General features: G+C 38.7%; 1 protein-coding gene across 1 annotated transcript in view; it reads right to left on the bottom strand.

Annotated features, from left to right (window-relative positions):
* PITPNC1 (phosphatidylinositol transfer protein cytoplasmic 1) overlaps window positions 1-20,650 on the bottom strand; it is a 73,424-nt gene that overhangs the window by 19,748 nt on the left and 33,026 nt on the right. Inside the window, exons 2-5 of the mRNA XM_058852224.1 lie at window positions 16,713-16,861; window positions 14,401-14,489; window positions 13,955-13,962; window positions 4,943-5,014 (exon numbers count right to left, since the gene is read on the bottom strand). Of these exons, the coding sequence (XP_058708207.1) occupies window positions 4,943-5,014; window positions 13,955-13,962; window positions 14,401-14,489; window positions 16,713-16,861 (318 nt within the window). The remainder of the gene's footprint in view (window positions 1-4,942; window positions 5,015-13,954; window positions 13,963-14,400; window positions 14,490-16,712; window positions 16,862-20,650) is intronic.

Genomic DNA, 20,650 nt, shown 5'->3' with positions numbered 1-20,650 from the left:
GTAGCTGTGCTTCCAAGACCGCAATAGACTATCTATAATATTTACTTGGATTAGTTTTTTTAAGTCACATCTAGTTCAAGTGCCAGATTTACTGACTAACTTCAGTAGTTCATTTAGAAAAATCAAAAAGTAGAGGCACAACCATATCACTTGTTCACACTCTGTCAGTGTGGGCCTTGTCATATGTTCAGCGATAGCCATATGTGCTTGGGACATACGATCTGCAGTTCAACAAAGAGAGCTCTTCCCTCAGGAGGAATTTCAGACCAACCTTTCCACTTGTTTGCCTTTATCTTTTCAGACTTATTAGAGGGGGGAAGAGCATCACAAAATCATGATTTTTTCATTGCAAATTATGGGATACTCAGTGCCATTGTACAGGAAAAGTCCAGGTGCAAATAAAATCATCCTAAAAGTGTCCCTTGATTTGACTTTGCCATATTTTGAGTGATGCCCAGCAATCCTTTTGACAGTTTCCAGAATGAGATCCTGTGGTGCAGTGAGGCTAAACCAGGGCACAGCTGAATCCTTTTTCAGCTGAAATCAGTGTTTCATGGCAGTTGCCTTAAATAGTGAATTTACATTTAATTTCCATGTGCTATATTCAAGTTTGTTACAACCTAGTTCCACATTACTAAGATAGGAGACAAAAATAGAGAAAAAAACACCCTGAAGTCAACCATACTAGAAATGGATTTTCTTGTTAGCTGCCATACCTAAAATTTATTTTACTTTAGTTTCATAATCAAGATCCAGCCACTGAGTTTTCCAGAGAAAAATGTTATGCTACAAAGAGCAAGGCACTGGAAGTTTTACATACAGTGAATTTTCATTATTGACAACCTTTGAATTATTTGACAAGCTGTACTTTCTTTGCTTTCCCCAGACACCATCAGATGGCAAAAAAAAAATCACTGCCCAAATATCAGCAGCAATTAATTCTGTGACTAAAAACCAAACCAAAACAAATCAACAGAAATCAGTCAAACATAATGATCCTTGTGCAACAAATAGGAAAATTGAACATCTCTATGATTCAGTGATTTGCTTGAGCAGTGTCTGTCCCCACTCTGCCTTTCCTGTGCCTTCAGCTGCTTTGCAGACATTTTCCTGAGTACTGGAGTGTGACACGCAGGGACAGCGCTGCCGTGTGTGACATGGCTGGGCATTGATTACAGCAGCCACTCAGCCATATGGTGGGTCCCTGGAATCAACACAGCTGATTGTAACACACAGTTGGTGCATTCCCCACTAAAAGGAAAAAATCCCAAAATGTGTGTCTGTAGTGCACACTGAAATAGTAAGAAAAAGAGATGGGAGAGAAGTGAGAGATGATAGTTTGACTAAATTAATGATTTGTGACACAAATACTGACCAGTCAATGGACTGTTGAAAGAAAATACCTGTCCAAATAAAAAAGAGTCTTCTAATGGAAAGCACACATGCAATTTATTGGCACAAAAGGAGTAACTCCCACCCTCCTGCCTGGATTTCTACCATTTCATTCAGTAGCTACCTGTAAGAAATGTCTCAGATGTCCCTTATGTTTTTAATATTCAGAATACAGACTTTATCTATCCATACTCAAATTCCCAAAGTGCTGATTTTCCTTTGGGAGAAGGGTGTGATTACTGTGTCCTTTTACACTGGTCTGTGCCCACTGAAGCTGTTTGCTGTAGGCACCAGCACTGTCCCCTGCCCAGCATTCCCAATGCCACCAGAGCAATGGAAGCAGCTCAGGATACAAAGGGAAGCAATATTTTCATGACTCCTGTGTCATTTACATCTCACAGATCATTATAATTTTTTAAAATTCCATTTTGTAATTCAAAATAAAAGTAAAATTTCTCTTTAAGAAGCTGACCTTTAATTTAAAAGATCTGCAAGAGGAAACACTGACTGGCCTGACTCACTGGTCCAGTTTCTGACAGTGTTAATGAAGCTGTAAAGCTGCAAGGTAGCAGGGACAATATTTGATGTACTCACATGTTCATCCAACACTGGCTCTGTTTTTCTAAGAATAGAGTTGCCATGGAACATCTACATGGGATACATCAAAATCAGCTGCTCTGAGCACTGAAATCACAGCTCAGTGGATTTATGGCTCTGCACTACTACACAAGGTTAAATAAAGACATTTATTGTCCATTGTTCTTTCTGTCAGTGTTTATATTTGTGCAAATCAACTGCAAACTTTAACAGATTGGAACAAGAATGCTTTAGCACATTTAAAATATCTTAAAATGATAATGAAGTCTGAGACATAGGAAAATCATGTTCCAGAGCATGTACTATATTTCACTAGTATCACCACTATCTTCTATCATGCCAAATGGGAAGAAAAATCAGTAGGAAGTTTTCATCAAGATATATTGCAATAATTAGGTAGAATTATACCAGACAACACAACATGTTAAATAAAATAATTCTGATAACATCCTAGCCTACCAAATGACAGGAACCTAAGACAATTTATATTGCTTTCTTCCATGGATCAGTGGAATTAGTCCTTATATCTAAGCATTGCTTTTCACAATCAATATCTCCTTTATTGGACAGTATGGAAATGAAGAATAGATCAGAGTGCAAAGATTTCAAAAAACCTGTATGATTTAAAAAAATACATTGAGAAATAGCTGAGTTAAAATCAGATTTGTATTATTGCTTTCATTACTGGAACATTAATATTCATTCAGTCTATTTTGCATTACAACTGCAAAATTTACAGAAGTATTTTTTGATTAATTATTTCTTCATCAGACAAGGCTGATGGTTGCAATGAAGGAAAATAGAGTGTATCTATGGAAATCTATAGGAATGGGTGCTATGCTTCCTGTTGTTTTCTACCCAGACAAACAATGACATTTAATCTAAACTCATCTGACACAAAGGAGAAATGCATTTTGCAAGTTTTTAAGTGAAGTTTAAGCCTGCCCATTGAGTAATGGAAATGAGGTTGACTCCTAGTTCCAAAGTGTTTGGATTAACAGAAGCCTCTCCATATTTAGGAACCTTCCAGCATTTCAGTGCTGTACCAGTCATGTCTGTGGTCCCAGATAAAAGTCAGGGGAGTATAAAAATGCAGATCTTCCATTGGTTTATTGTGTTCACACCAGGGAACAGCACAGCTCTCAGAATTACAAAATCAGGGGAATTAGGGCTGGAGTGCAACCCTCTAATTCAGCTGCTCTTTCTTCTCAGTTCAAGTAGGGGTCAGTGAAATCTCTTAATCTAGGCAAACACTGGCTTAGTGTGTGACTCAGGTGCTGCACTAGAAAGGTAATATGATATTACCCTGCTGGCACTCTGGTAAAAATGACATTGGAAGAGCTGGATTCAAGCAGAATAGAGTTTCTTTGATTTACATCACTGGAATATCCCACCTCTGTGCCACTTTCATCTGAATTCCCTGGCTGGATACTGTTCAGGGCTTGATTCACAGTATTTTAGCCACAAGCTGACACACTGAAAGAATTCACTGTGCTTAAATAGCTTCAGTTCTTCCTCTGTCAGACAGCAGCCCAGATCATGTCTGCTCACTGCTGACATTATAATGCAGCAGAAAATTAGTCTGCACCCTCCCCAAACCAAAGGTGTGGGCTTGCTCTGAATTTAAGTGCTGCCAAAAAGCAGAAGTGAACATTAAAAAGTGCATAAATTACACAATGTTCATCTAGCTGGTAATGCAATACACTTCTTTTTAATTCACTCACTGATCTGGCTTAGAGTAGCAGCAGCTATGAGTGGTTGGTATCTGGTGGTTAATAGATGATCCCTGTCATGTTCCCAGTGGGAAAGTGTCTGCATGCCAAAAGCATTATTCCAAATTCCACCTTGTTCTTGTACATGTAATTATTCTGCCATAAGCAGTGCAACAGCTGTCAGCCTCATGAACAGGCAGCCCCAGGGGGCTGAAGGAAATGTACCTCCCACCTGGAGAACAGAACACCTTCCTCTTACCAAAGCTGCTGGAAGGACACCCCAAAACACTGGAAGGCTGTGCTCAGACCCCTTAAAATCTGCTTGACTGCCCTTTTTCCTTCTCAAGAATGAGGTCAAACACCCCATCATTGGATCTCTCTGTTTTACAGATCAAATTTCCAGACATTTAAACTTTATTTCATGCCTACAAGGAACTTCTTCCCATAGTCTGCAGCCAATGCATATCAAAATGAAACAGGGAGACACATATTTGTGTATGAACCCAAGGGCTCAATCTTTACACGCTGGGCTTTATTGAAAGTTATTATCTTTTTTTGAAAGGTGTATGACTGCTTTGCTCTCTGCACAGCAAAGTCTGACTGACCTCCTGCCTTCTGCTCCTGAGCCTCTCTGACCAGCAGCTGCTGGTTACTCACTCCCACCCTTCCTCTAAAGAGGATTTTACATAGTTAATTGTCTTCTTATCTCTAAGCTCTAACTCTGAAAATTTTTAACTTCAGGTAAGTGATTGCCAAAAGCATCACCTAAGTACACAGCCATTGTTTCCCCAAGCTGCTTACTGAGATCTCTCATCTCTGACCATTGTTTAGTTTCCTGTTTGTTCTTCCTGACACCTCCTTGGAATTCAACTCCCTTTGTTCAGAGATAATAATGTGAAACACAGAAAGGAGAATACAAGCTCACCAAAAAAACCCCAGTTTCTTTACTTTCCTTAAATGTTAATCACGACTAAATTCATATATGTAAATTATGTCGTGTTTAGAGAAGAACAGAATAGAACAGAAGAGGCAGAAAGGAAGATGTGTACACAGATCTTTCATCTCCTGGTACTTCAGAGGTAACTCCTCTGCAGCTGCTCAGGACCAGGACACCCAGAGAGGGTCAAAGGCACAAGTTTGATGGGGCCTTTTTCCCAATCTGAGAGACCTCCAGGCCCCAGACACAGACTGTGGTTAACAAAGAGGATTAAATCAACTTTTGCACAAGGTGTCATACTTACACTGTCATTGCTTCCTTTGTTGTCCTCATATTTTGTCTCTATATGAATGGAGAATTTAGGCAAAAACGAACACTGCAACAAAAGAAAAGTATGTTTAATACAAGAAATATTCCTTGCTTCATCAACTGACATATTCAGTACATCTCTTTTGGTATCACCTTTCCTATTTTTTTCAGATTACTTCAAGAAAAAGAATAAATGTTCACAGAACGTAAACCTGAAAGGTTTGATGAATCTGGAGGTATCCAGAGATTCTATCTAAAAGATGGAAATTATAATGAAGATATAAATATATCAGTATAAAGAGTCTGGAATAATTAGATGCAATGGTTTTCATGCTCACTATGCCCAGGAGTGTGAATGTCCTGAATGTCTTGTTAGAAATTCAGCTCACTAAGATCTTGAGAGCAACTCGACATCCCTCATCATAGACCAGTCTATCCCTCATATAGAAAAACCCAAAGACACTTCACCAGATGCAGGTCCTGACCAAACAGAGAGAAATGCTTTCATATGTGAGGGCTTTTTCTTAATTTTCAGTGAGAAATGAATTTTAGCATAATTTCCTATTAATGAAATAGGAAGATGGATTATGAGCTCCTGTGAAAATTCCTTTATACTAAATCCAAATAAATCTTTAGATAATAATGCAAAAAAAAATACACTGATGTTTTTCTTCTAAAGATTAATATTCTGTATTTACATGGGAAAATAAATTTATTTTCTGAGGATTGCTTAGCTTAGTTGGCTTATGAAGACTAGAATTTGTAATAGTAGGCAACATAATCCCATCATAATAAATATTTCAAATATATTTTATTTATCATTTCACAGTTCTTTTTTCAAAGTAAGTTTTCAGATAAGCAGATACAGCAGCTGTCTAACCAGCTCTCAGTTCAGCATCTTTCCTGTTAGTCACCAAGGCTTTCCTTGCATTAACTGCCAGTTCCTTGTGTGATGCATCACTAATCCCCTATGGCAAATGACTCTTTCATGGGCTGTACATACAGGTTATACAATGAGGATGTTTGGATGCCTCAGTGTTCACACTGCTGCTGGTCCAAGTTCAGACTTGAAAACGTTCAGAGAGTTCTTCTGAGGGTGATGTAAGGGAAGAGGGCATTTAGGAGGTCAGGAATAGTGCAACAATTGAAATGAGAAGCAGCTCCTCAGAGACTGCAGCAAATACATCCCTCCTTCAATGGGTATCACCCAACAAGTCACTGTTCTGTCTTCTGACCACAGGAGATCCACTACCAATAAGCACACCTAGAATCAATCCTTGTTGAAAAAATAAGTGAGACAGATTCCTCAAAATAAGGTTCTGGTGCCATGGAAGGCAAAACCCCATTCGTGCTGTTGATCTGAAGCACATCTGCAGTTTCAGAGGGAATTATGAATAAAGCCAAATGCCAGATTTCCCTTCTACCTTGGTATTAAAGAAGTGCCTGCTATTTTCAATCACTGTCCAGAGGTTGACAGCAGTCAGTCAGGTCATGACACCGAAATGTGTCACTCAGCAAGCCACTGCTTGAGTCTACTTGTTGATTCCTGTGACCCAGAATCTAAACTCTAATTAAAACAAGAGATCTTCTAACCTTGTATTTTAAAAAGAAGCATTAAGGAAAGACCAAGGATCCTTAGAATAGCTTAGAAGAATGGTGCCATTTACCTCAAGCCACCTCATTAGAGAGCCACTTTCTCTAAAGCCACCCACAGGCAGCCTCTCTCTGTGTTTAGTATGAAGGAGAGAACAGTAACAACCTAATTTGAGATTATAAATGGTAACATGGGTTACCCCAAATGAAAATTCAAATTCACCAGAAAGTCCTCCACCGCAAAAATCTCTCTCAGAAACTCAACTGGCTGGCAACCACTGCTCCAGCAGCTGTGGGGGGTCTCGCTGCCTTACAGGAACACTTAGCAGGGTCCAAATTTTTGAACATTTCACAGAATGTGTCTCATGATTCATCAGCTGCACTCTGACTAACTGGCAGAGAGCTCTGGCAGAACCAGAAAACTGTTTATGCATCATTCAAAAGACTATTATTCATCGTGTAAAAAGTTAGGATTTTTCCCCTCAAGTGGCCATGTATTTACTTAACTGGGGATTAAAACTGTTATGCAACAGTCAGAATCAAACTGGGGAGTGAATAGTAGGTAATAAACCTTTCAGGAGATTCTTATTTTCTTCTGAGCACCACTCCCTTTCTGCTCTGCCTCCTCTGGGGCCTGTGTTCTTCCAGTGCTGACCTGGAGGTGATCGATCCCCAGCACACACAGGAACGAACAGGGCACTGTTTCCAGTTCTCTGTTTCACCACCTCTACAGCTTGCAAGGGTCCTCTTGGGAATGAAATAGTGGCAAATTCAATCTTTAACTTGAAATTAAACTTAAATTCTACGGAATAATTCAAAATCTTCAGTCACAGTGTCTTCAATGATAAGGTGTTTTTGTGTAAAGCTCTCAAAGGAGGCATCTTAGGTATTGTCATCTCTGGATTTTTTAGATGTCTTATAAAATCTTTTAAAAACTGCTATAACCCAGCACACCTGTGACACTCAAAAATAAGTAAAGAGAATATTCATGGATTTTTGCTTTTTTCCCTAAACTTTCTATATTTGGCACCTCAATTTTGGAAGAACCAGGAGAGGTTGAAGGCTCAAGAGAGCACCCAGTGCAATAGCAGGAGTGTACCAGTAATTACCAGCTGTGAGCAGGGGCATTTCCACGTTCGAATGAAGGGAATGAAAGCAGCATATGGAAAGCACAGCCTGCAGTTGCGTTTGCAATTCCCTACATATAACCTCTTGAAAAACGAAAGGCCTATTTTTAGCATGATGATTGATTAGCGTTGCCATAGCAATAAGCAACACTTACAGGAACAGGGTAGAACCGAAGTGTGCCAAAACACTTGCCAAAGTCTTAAAGAGACAGTCAAACACACACGGGTGTGTGACAGTCATTTAATGGAGAGGGCTGTGAAATTAACTTTGGTGTAGTAATTATGCCTGAGGTGGCTGTGGGAATTACTGGAGTTGTCAGTAAATTTATTGGTCTGAGAGGTTTCTTCACCCTCTGGAACCTGCTCTGTGTGAGCGATGCCAGTTCATCAATACTGGTGCAGCTGGTTTTATCTTCCATGTGGTTCCTGCCTGCAGAATGTTCAAAGACCTGCTGGAGACCTCATCCTTGCTCTTCACCTCTCCTGCTCCTTGTGAATATTAATCCACAATCCTTGGCAGTTATTTCTGTACAGTAAAAATTAATCCCACTTTTTTTTTTTTAAGCAGCAGAAGCATATTTCCCTAAATCTTAACATAAACCCCCAGCAAGGCAGACATTTCATGTAAATGTTCTCTCTCATCTTCCACCACTTCTCAGACTGCTCATTTTTTTAATATGGTCACATATGCATTATTTTGACAACACAGGTGGAACTGGATTCTTTAGAGAGCAATCTCCATGGACCCTAAAGAACACAGTGACTGCTGCTATGAGGTGAGTGTTCAAGCAAATGAGATCTTTTCCATGGGGTAACTTTCATATATCACATCCTTTAAATTCAAAATTTTTGGGCACTATTTTTGTACTCAGGGGATAACAACAGCATTTCTTTATTGAAGATCAAGAACCTGGGAAAGAGAAATGGAGTCCCAACTTTGCTGTAAGCGACAAAGGGGATGTAGGACTGTGGCGTGATGGGAGGTGGAATATTCAATGTTTTTTTGGAAAATGGACAATGGGGAGTTACTGGCTCCCCTCAGATTGCTCCAGACAGCTGTGCATGTGAGCCTCCAGAGCTGCTGTGTGATCAGGTCACCCAGGCACAAACCAGCATCAATCACGGTGACAGGGCTGGAAGAGAATAGACGGAAAGGGCTGGGCAGGGCGATGGCATTTGGAAGATGTGACTCACTAAGAGGGAGGAGAATATGGAAAGCAAGATAAGCACAGGAAGGTGGCAAACAGCAAACAAAAGTACTGTTGAGTGGAAAGGGAAAGAACAATGCAAAAAACAGGGCTTGAAAATAAACATGGGAGCAAAACTCTCATAAACAAGCCGTGAAAGAAAACCACTGTTTGTATTGTATACAATAACCTGGAGATGGAACGATGACTAACAAGTTGCCTCCAACCGCTATAAAACTCTTATCTCTGGCTTTGCCTTCCCTTAGGATCTCTTTCTTTGATACATGGGAACAGTAACCTGCTTATTGAAGACGAAAGGAAGTGAAAAGCAGCGTGCACAAGTGGAAATGACAGTCCCATCCATCAGAGAGGGGGCTGGATTGCCTTGGAATAAGGCAGTGCTGGAAAAGGGGAATTCACCCAAGCAGTTTGAGCTACTTGTTTCAATGGGACTAAGCTATTAAATGAGAATATAGGTATTATTTTTTTCTTATACAGAGGTCCTTCCTTTTGCTAGAACATCTAAGGGAAATAAATCTGTGTTTTCCCAGGACAAAGGCACCAGTGAGCCTGTTTTCTGAGTTATGGGGGTAAGATGGGAGGATGCTGGTAGTAACTTTGCATTAGGCTCTAATCCTGCAGTACAGATTCTGCTGCATTTTTGATGCAGACTCTTCAAATCCTCAAACTGCAGAAAAGTTTCAGCACTGAAGAGTGAGGGGTTAGATCCAAATTTCAAGGGCTGGTAATCAGATAAAGAGAACACAGGAAAGAACTCTACAGCAATGTTTATCTGAAACAACTGTTTTCCTTGTCATCTCATTATAAAAATAACAATATAAAAACATTCCTTCCAGATAATTTACTTCATGGATAAACCAGCAGCTAAGTGAAGCACAAACCATGCCTGTTCTCAAAAAAAATCAGAAACCAGCAGGTCAGTAATGGACCATTTAGCAACTTTTACTTTAGGGCCTTGACACATACCAGATGACATAATTTTATTTTGTATTATAATCAGTCATTTGCTGTAGATGAATAAATGTCATTGTGATAAATCACCAAAGGAATTGTTGTCTCTTGCTTTCTGTTCCATAACTGTTTTTCATAAATATTCTGGATTTATATTCTAGTCATAAGTTAATTTGGGACACTGGCATGTTGAAGGAATGCTTCTTCTCCTTGTACAGAGCAAACAATGCCATTTTATTGCTTGTTTTGTCTATATAATTGTGAAACTAACAATTGTCCATAAATTATACACAAAAGAATTATCCAGCTGTTTTAAAATTTCCGCCCCAGAACTGAAATTGCTAACAACACCAAAGCCATTCAGGTCAGGTGGCAAATCTATTTGAACTGATCCCTGGTAAACACTTGAACTGCACCTTCAAACCCAGAGGAGTTTGCTTAAATTATCTTTGTAATTTTCCTAACCATTTTCTACTCCAGCTTGAGAGCTAAACTTTGGCTCATTTTCAGTGTACTTCGATCACATGAAGATTTTGTACCATGGTTTAGTCACCAAACATTCATGATCTGATTATTTGTTTGCTTGAGGCTCCTCTTTTGTTCACCAGACTCTCCACTATTACTTGAGCAGGTTGAATTGATATTTGCTTTGTGCTGTTTATTTTCTAACAATATCCCAATGCAGGTAAAGAAACATAGTTCTATGCAATTCTTTTTAGTTTGGTTTGCAATAGTTTGCTTTCTAGTTAATTATTTCTAATCTTGCTGGGCAAGCTCAGAAATAAAAATAACAAAGCCTCCTGAAAATTCAGTTGTTCTTGCCACTGCTAACAGCATAAATATTTTCCACTAAAGATACATATTTGCAAAGGCTGCGATAAGCTGGCACACAAGGGATTGTTGAGAGCTGCAAGTCATCTTGTCTCCATCCTCCAAGAGAAAAAGGCCCCTAACCAGCAAAGGAATTCCCTCCAAAGCCAGCAGCCACAGCAGCCATTCCCCAGGAGCGGCTGTAGCTGGGCAGGAGGCACCTGACCATACCCAAGCCCTGGAATTGCTTATGGAGTGGAATCCACTGGAGTTACTCCTATAGGGCTCCCCTTCTGCTGCATCCTAAATATGGTATCCCAGGTCAATTATCTTAATATCAACCTAATCACAATATAAATGGATTTGTAGATAAAACCTAAATGTGTATTTTAGCAAGATATCTTGTCAGGTTTCTAATGACAAGATCAAAACCAAAGCAGCTCCAGTGTCTAACTTGAAGATGCCTTCTCACATTCAGTTCTGAAGTAACACCCCAACCACTAAAACTTTGAACTTTACAGGAATATTTTATTCCCTAAATAGAATCCTGAAATCTGGATGACTTCCTTTGGCTTCAGCTTTGACAGTATTTTTTGACTTCCTCCTCCCTCTCAATGTCAGCAGGAAGCTTTCAAGGATTAGCTCCAGCTCTGATACAGCACTTCTTGGGACAGTCCCCATGTGTCATCTTCCAGAGAGAGGAAATCTTTTGTATGGCAGCTTTAACAAGGTGTGCTCTCCTGATGTGACCCTACAGCACAAATTACACCCCACAAAAGCATCATTTGTGCAATAGTTCTGTTAAACTCATTATCTCAATCGTGTCAGTTGTTTTACATGCTGTTAACATGGTTGTCAATACCCTGTAGCAGATGTGGTGTTTGCTGTCAAATTTAGGGGGTTGCTGTGCAACAAACACCATTGCTTAAAGCAGATGCCATCATAACTGGATCCAGATTACAGAGGACTAACATCACCACAGTCTAATTTCCATTGCTGTTTTCATGCATCCAATCGCTCTTGGCTTTTTATACAACCATGGCACAGAACAATATTCTGAAAATTATTTTTCAACGCCTGATAAGCATTTTTTCTTGGGAGTCCTAACTTCAAGTCTTTAAGAAGGTTGTATTTATGAATTCCATAATATTCACAGGAGAACCAGACTGATGAAATTATTCCATACTGCATTTCTGAATGCCAGAGTATGGGCTTGAATGCAATTTCTCAACAGCTCTCATATTTTACAACTGAAAAATCTTAAGACTGTCAGTAAGGTTCACTCTGCTGTTCACATCCTCTTCCAAATCACTAACACAAACTGAAATAACATGCTGAGCCTTTAAGGTCCTTCTCTTTATTTAGAGTGGAGCTTACAAGGTTAATAAGGTGTGAACATACCACAGAGCAGTACAACTTGATAAGATTATGCTTTATTTATCCAATTATTGGTCTGCCTTTAGAACGAGTTTTCCTTGAAATGATTTGACTCTCACCATGTCCCACAGACCCTTCAGAGAGAATTTATAATCTTTAAGAAAAGTCTTTCCAAGCTATCTTACATATTTTTGGCCATGTCTGTGGGCTTATTCTTTCTTTCAGAATTCTCTAATGAATACAGAAGATCAAATTTAGAGAAATATTCCAGGCAAGGATAGCAATTATTCCCAGTGGGATGTTTAACATTTTTGTTCTAGATTCAACAGTTTGAGGCAAAGGCTCCGTCTCTGTTTTCCATGAAGAAAAATTCACAGCCCATCAGCTCCATTAATACATATTTTAGATTTTTGTCTGAAGTACAGTTTCCCTCATCTCCTCCCAGTATTTCTAGTTCTGTTTCCTTGCACCATGGTGAGTAATTAGTCCCCAGCTCCCCTAGGCAGTTACACTGTCACTTAGTGATTGCTTTGCCTACCTTCTACATTTCTGGACTGATTTAATATTTCTTTACATGTCTCTTCAACGTTGCAATCACTTCTGCTGATGCTCTTGAACATTTCTGTAGCTGTACCTTCCTCCAGCCTGCACCAGGTGTTGTTTCACCAGATCAGACAGGGAACACCTCCTGATTCAGATTCTCTGAGTACAGCACTGCTGTTTGGTTTTAATAATGTATTGCATTTCAAATTTAGATACATACTTCTGTCTGCCACCACCCTTTGCATCATCCCCACTTGTCTCCTTCAGTTAAAGAAAAAAAAAATCACATTAAAAGACTTAAATTTACTTTCAGTTAAAGAAAAAATTTACCATGGAGAGATATCAGTGCAACACAGCAAATGTCAACTTCCCAGCCTGAAACTAAATGTGCTATCAAAGGTAAACCTTAATTAATGTGAACTCTGACAGACCCTACTGAAAGTCTGGCAAAACCAGCTGGGAATCTGTCCCTTGTCACTACTGTCCATTCTGGGACTTTCGGGTTTCCTCTGACAATCAAATGAATATTCTAAGTATTTGTAGCACATATTGAAAAACACATTTTGTTGCTTTGGATTTTCAAACCTGGCCATCACAGTTTCAACTCTTGGTCTCCAGCTTTCAGATCTTTGCCTTTCAATGCCTTTATTTTTTTCTTTTTATCACACTATTTTTTTTCTCTTTTTGCTTTATGAGCTTTTAAAAAATCTGCACAAACATTGTGAGCACTTGCAGAATTAAGAGAAACATCTGCATTATGTTTTGACTGCAGTCAGAAGTTCAACCTAAATCAAAGCAGGAATTTCTGAAAGGTCCCTTCACCTGGAACCTCCTCACCACCCCCTCCTTACCTTCCAAAGGCTGCTGGAAATTTATTGTTATTATTGAGGCCAGCACATTTAAACAATTTTTCTCATGATTTATGTGCTATATTTTGACTTAGCTCTGCAAGAGGGAATAGCAGATTTTTCTGGGCACTGTGCCCAGATTATCTTTAATTTTGTCTACAGATTGTACAGTTTCCCAGATACTATACCAGAGATGAGCATTTTATAAGTTAATAAAACAATAAATAAAATAAAATCTGTTCTCATGTCTCCATGTAACAACTGGAACCTTAAAAGCCTCAGCCTTTTTCATAGAATCTTCTCTTTCTTACAGCCAGTAAGTAAAAAACGTATCAAATTATTTTGAAGTGACATAGAAAAATAAATCATAGGATCCCCTTAGAATTAATTCAAATTTCCCTTTAAATAGCTTAAAAAAATAACTAAAATAAAGTTTCACTATTGAATGTATTATGAATAAGTTATATTAAGAAGGAATCAGACTGGATTCCACTACTATATTTTACATAATTTTCCTATTTTTAGAATAAAAAGAGGAAGAAAGACTTACTGTGTATTCTGATTTCCAATTGTCCATTTGTAAAAAAAAAGAAAGAGGGAAAAGAAAAAAAAAAGAAACATGAAATAAAACAATCATGCAAGATCCTTACAGTAAGTACACATTAACAATAAAAATGATATGTCAGATAGTCTGCAGATTTATATTTGACTGAAGTCTAAGGGACAATAAAGGACACAAGTCAGACAGAATCCAAGCACCTGGTGTTTTTTTGCAAGAATTTGCATAGGTCCAACACTCCAGTTTTTACCTATCCTTAGTCTATAATCTTCCTTTCCTGATACCAGTAAATATAAGGTGAAAAAGCACATGCAGTTTAACAGGAGATGTTAAAGAGACCTGGTGCTTGTAGATCAATATTTAACTTGGAGCTTCTGAAGATAAACTAAACTATCCCCAAACCACAAAACAGCAACCATTTCTGCCACATTCCTTACCTGTGATTGTGTAAGGATAATAATTCCAGGCCTTCTCTGTAACATAAAATATTTTGGGAACAACTGCTCTAGCCCAGCTAGGCAGTTTGCTGAAAGTAAAAAGAAAATATAAAATTAGAATATATTATGACTTATGTGTATTGTAGAAATAAAGATACTTCCAAATGTGCCCATTATTTGTGAGGTGTTTGGGGAATACAGCAACACCCAGATTTCTCAGGAGTATTTTCCCTTTCTGCCTCAGCTGTGCTCCCCTCACAGAGGGAGCAGATGGGTGCCAGAGCAGCAAGCTTCGAGTGGGCTGAACTGAGGCTGCTCATTTTGGGAATTCATGGCCTGGAACCTTTGGCCACACTCAACAGGTGAGGCCAAACAAGGGGTAACGCTGGCACCGTGTGCTCAGCCACAGGGAGGCACTCTCTAACAAGAGGTCAGGAGGAAATGTGGGATTTCGGTCCACTTCAATCCCCAATCCATTATCTCTTACAGATTCTTCTTTCTTCCTTCATATTCTCTGCCAGCACTGAAGCCCTCATGCTCAGCTCACCTGGCACGCAGCTGTTCCCACACTACCAACACCAACTCCTGAGTAGGAAGCTTTTATATTAAAATTAACAGATCACTCAAAACACCTCGTGAGGCTGGTAGGCAGCATTAGTCTCATTTTGCTGATGGGAAAAGTAAATATCAAAAGTGAAGAGAATGAATGGATCTGATGTTACAGCTCAGAGCTCATCCTGTCAAGAAAACTCACCAGTGCAGTGGTACAAAGGCAGCAGAATCAGAAATCAAAGACACAGATACACCATTTGAATGGATCATTAAAGGGTAATTGAATAATACTATGGAAGGGTGGCAGCATTTTTTTAGCATGGCTCTTGGGGCTCTCATTTCCAGCACTCTGGTCACAGAGGGTACCAAAAACTGATGAACAAAGAAACATTTAAAAAGGCAAGATCACTATAATTCATCTTTCAACCCTCTCTTAATAACTTCAGTTATAAATATTGAAGCTGCCAGGAACAAAGATGCAGAACTAGTTATTTCAAGGACAGCAGACCTTGGACACCATAAATATCCCTGTACTTGGGGGACTCAGTTCAAATAGAGTTGGTCTGGCAAAGCATTGAGCAGAGCACCCAGGCCAAGACTGAATCTGTACTGAACTGCAGGAGATGCTTCCAAACCTCAATTTCCCAAGTGTAAATGTTTGAAATAGTTCTGTTTAGATAACTGTGTGCAGAAAGTAAATTAACTTTCCATATTAGCAAATTTCTGAAGAAAATACATTTGGGATCATTAAGGCCTATTTAACCATGATCTGGCTACATATAAATATTTTATTTGTCCAGAGGCAAAATGCAGACGTTAGTACATTATCTACAGATTCAAAGCCAAGTTCATTGACTTTTGCTCTTTGATGACATTGCTCAAAACTGGATTCTTTTCTTTACATAAACCTTTCTTGTGTACAGACTTTTAAGCAGCATTTTACATCCTGCATAACAGACTTCCCTGTAACAGATCTTCTGTTTATTTTGTCAGCCTCTGTCAGTGTTTTATGACTGCTCGCCTTACCCCTGCTAAACTTTACTCTGATGCCTAAATTATAAATACCAAAGGATGCAGACTTTCAGCTTCTGAAAACATTACTCCAGTAGGAGAGAAGAGGCAGTAAACAATTCTAAATATAACTAAGGTTACACTGACACTAGAAAACATACATCTGCTCATTTTGCATTTTTTTTTTGTTATTGTTGTTTTTAGCATATTTACCTGTCTACCTATCTTCACCAGTACAGCATGTCCTGAAAAAAATAACTTTATGAGCAAAACACAGATTATACTCAGAACTGCTAGCAAGTTCCAGCCACAGACACACATGAATTCTTCCAAGGTCCACTCAAAGAAAAGATAATATCTCTATATTTCAGCAGCACAGGTATGAGGATCACATTAGCTTTTTTTTTCTTTTCTTTATTTCCTCATTTCTCCTCCTTCAGATGAAGTTCAGTCTCAAATTTCTTTAAGAGATATCAGTTCAGATCAAAACAGAGCAAAGTAAAGTTTGTTAGGGCAGTGGGCCCAGGAAGAAGAAAAGAGGGAGACGACTGTGCTGGTGGAAGTCGTGTTCCTCAGCAAGGCAGGCAGAGGAGAAGTTTCCAGCACATCCTGTATGGATGTCTCCTTGAGTGAAATCCTCTAGAGACATCCTGGCCTCCCAACAAAATCCACAGCAGCCTGAAAACCTCCTGATCCTTCCACAAAACTTCAACAGTACTGCAACTGTTTTACTGTTTTACAGCACTTGCCTGTTGAGATAGACACGTTTTTCTGTTAGCTGCCCATTGCCATGGTTGGGATCTTCATAGGGTTCATTCTGCACCACTTCCACACCCTCCCCTCGGTCACTCTGCTCATGGCTGTGCTTGCTGATCATGTACAGCTGTCCAATTCTGTACTGCAAGGCAAAACCAAGAACAAAGTATATTAGTTTTATGTTGCACATGTATTCAAAAGCCAATCTTAGTCAATGAGATACTGCTATGTGTAAATAAAAGGTAGTTTGAAGGTGAAAACCATTATCTTATGAAGTCCATGGCATCACTTGTGGAAAAAATAACAAAGCCTTTGTGCATACAAAGCCAATGTGAAGAATTAGGCCAGTCCTCTATTATTAGACTTTATAAGTATATCAGTTAAGAATCAGTAAACAGTTAATCCAGTGCTTCCACATGCTGAAATGTGAAGGGACTTTAACCAGCAGGTGAACTCTAAAAGTTCTGTGGGATTCTGGCAGGATTCCTCTGCCCTGCCAACACAATGAAACCCTGAAATAAGATTTGGGATAACTGTGGCTGGTCCACAGAGACAGGAGCACCAGCTCTTAAGAAAAAAACATGTAGACTCCAAGTTCTTTGAAAAAAGAAGTTTGAGTGACTTGGCATTATTAAATTAGAATTATAATAAATTATTAACATAAATAATATTATTGTATATATGATTATAATATATAATTATTATAAATGATATAATTACAAATATAATAATAATTATATTTAATTATTAATATCAATAAATTATATTTTCATTATTAAAATGCATTTAAGTATTTAATGATAATTTTTCTACGGACTCCCAAGTAACTTAGGAAGCCAAACACTGAGGATTGGCCCAACTTTGCTATCACAGAAAAATAAATTGTTGCACTTGATTTTTTTCTCATTATGTCTCATATCTACATCAGGGCTTTTGCCTCCAAAGAAATCTAACAAAAATACATCCTTGAACTTTCATTAACAAAGATTTGAGAGTATAATTGTACTTTTCCGCTCATTTTCTGGTCCGAAGTTTTATTCTCAAGTTCTTTGCACACTCTTGAACACACCGGGGTTCTTGCAACAAACTGTCTTTGGACGAACCCTGATTTCTTGATTGGATCCCTCTCTCCCCCAGAGCAATTTGTTTAGGCATATACATGCTAATCACTTCAATCACATCAATCCCCCTTCAAATACAAAGAACAACCTGTTAATTTAGAGAATGGCTGAGCTACCACACAAGCTGCCAAGGACCAGCTCAGCATAAGCAAACAAAAGCATTGTGACAGTCTGACCTCAGAAAACTCGATGAGATTCTTGTGGTTATTGCATATTATAAACAGCAATCCTATCTCATACTTTAAATGCCCAAATAAAAAGAGCAATTAGCTCAGAAAAAAACCCCAAACCATCACAAACTTTATTAGCAACTGGCAACAAAACAGTCTTACCAAACAAAATTATAAGGAATAGGAGGATGGAGGGTACCCTATATTAATTTCTCAATTCTACATAATCCAAATTTATTCCCTTACAGCAACAGGCCACAAGAAGGTAAGAAATTTGGAACCTGCATCTTAAGAGAGTAAATCCTAACATTGTTTTACTTGCTAATCCACTTCTCTACCTTTGTCTCTACTGAATCCTTTTTCTCTATCTCATCATATTTGAACATTTTGTCCAAATCTCAAAGGCTCTGAAGAGCCTCACACATAGCTTTTAACTAGATCCACGACAAATTGTCTTCTCTTTTTCTCTAACAAAAATGAATGTATTGGTGCACAGGGAAGGCAAAATTTGTAGTACATTTGATTTGATCAATTAGTACACTTTGAAAAAGAATAACTTTCAGGCACATAAAACTGCTCTTCAATTCTTAAATCAAAGTAACACACTTTGAAGCTGAATACAAGTTGAGAAAAAATGCTTTGCCTTTAATTAGATATGTATCAATTAGACCACCTGGGAGCACAGACTTCCTGCCTGTGGACTGATAAGGACAGCAGAAAAGAGGAAAGGTGATAAGGTCCTTATATTCTAATGGAAAGGAAGAGGTCAGTAATTTGTATCCTGTGGACTTTGAAAAGGTTAGATGAGGAGTAGAGAGAGGAATTATAGTTTGACAGAAAGTCAATATTTTGATCATGATCTCTATTGAGTTTTTTTATTATCTCATAAAGTTATGAATTTTAGTTGCCATGGACACCTCTGGTAAGTGTTTCATAATTGCACATATCAATATCCTACATTCACGTAGTCCTTTGCAATTTTGCTCTCAGTTTTAATGGTCAAATACAAACACCTCAGTTTCTGTTGGAAATGCTGGCTCAGAAATACCAAGATGAATGTACTTTCACACTGACAGCAAACCGTGGGGTTGTACTGATGTCTTCATTTGCTCCAGCATCATGAACCAGAGATACCCTCACAACACTGTGTTTTGTTAACAGAGGTTGTTGTTGTTTCATGGACCTACCCCACCATAAAATGCTTCCAAGATATCAAATCCCAAAGACTCTAAATGAATCTGAGCAGAAGTTTAAGGGAGCTAAGCCTTGTGCCCATTACACTCTGCAGATGAGGGTCAGTGCTGCTTTCCAGATGCTGCACAGTCAGTGCTTAAAGGAAGATTCTCTGCTGCTGAGGCTCAAAACCACACACGTTCCAATCATACCCACGATCTCACAGGAGGTAACCCAGGCTGCTCAGCACGGTGCCTCCCACTTGGAAGATGCTGAAAGGAACAGAAGGCACCACTGCTGGACAGCTCTCCTGCAGGAACCCCACTGCTCCTCGCCTTCTGCAGGTGATGGCTTCCCATAGCTATGGATCTGACACTGCTCCAGTAGAAATATCCACCTTCAAAGCCAGCTTGGATGGGGCCCTGAGCAGCCTGGTCCAGGGAGTGACATCCCTGCCCACGGCAGGGGTTGGAATGAGATGAGCTTTGAGGTCTCTTCCAACCCAGCCCATTCTATGACCTTTCATATCTACTGAAGTGGCTGGGCAGTTCTGCTGGAAAGCAGCTGCATTCTGCAAAGGAAACATTTGTACATACACTTTAAAGCAGCTAACTTAGCTCTTTTCTGTGCTATCAATTTCTTTATATCTGCTGCACAAAATGTTAAAATCATTAGAGAGTAGAAATGTTAACTTACTAAATAACAGTACTATAGTACTACAGTACTATGGTAATAATAATAGTACTTTACTAAATCAGAGCGTGCACAACTGATATTTCAGATAAAATAGCATTTTTTCAAGTGTATGTTTCTATTTACATGAAAAAAATCCAAGGCAAAGATGTGTCTTTTAGAACTTGCTGGAATTTAAATGTCTGAATAAAAAGTCACAGCTTTTTCTTAATTCCTCTGGATATTGTGGAAAAATAACACTTAAGAGTCATTTAACAACAGTAATTGACACACATTATTCCTGCAAGGGTAAACTGATGTGCCACTACTATTTATCTTGCTCTATCACAATCTGAATTTCTGTGTTCTTAGCTGTAAGGTAATTTTCCAAGACCATTACTGTTCCAAGGAATTCAGTAAAATTTCACACAATGGCACCTGATATGAATTTAGATCTGAAGAAAAACCCTTGGTAAATTCTTCAGTTTAACAGGGGAAAATTTATTCAATAGCAAAGCAAGAAGTTCAATAAACAAATGCATAGAATGTGGAATTAGAGATTTTTAAGGGTATTGCTGTGTAGCTTTGGTAGTAGCTCTGATGTTTCCCAAGCCTAATGAGTGAGACTTTGTCTTGGTGCTGACTCGCCTTCTCCTTCAACAGGCAGATGGTGTTTGCTGTTGGGATTCAGTCACACAAGAAACAAGGTTCATGCTAACAACAGCATAAGGATGGTCAATCTGATTTTGTTTGAAATAATAAGTGAGACCAGAAGCACTTTCATTCCTCAGAAAG

This window comes from Poecile atricapillus, chromosome 17 (assembly GCF_030490865.1).
Source record: "Poecile atricapillus isolate bPoeAtr1 chromosome 17, bPoeAtr1.hap1, whole genome shotgun sequence".
NCBI classification, from domain to species: Eukaryota; Metazoa; Chordata; class Aves; order Passeriformes; family Paridae; genus Poecile; species Poecile atricapillus.
Note: the sequence above shows the minus strand (reverse complement) of the source record. Positions and strands in the feature narration are given on the sequence as shown.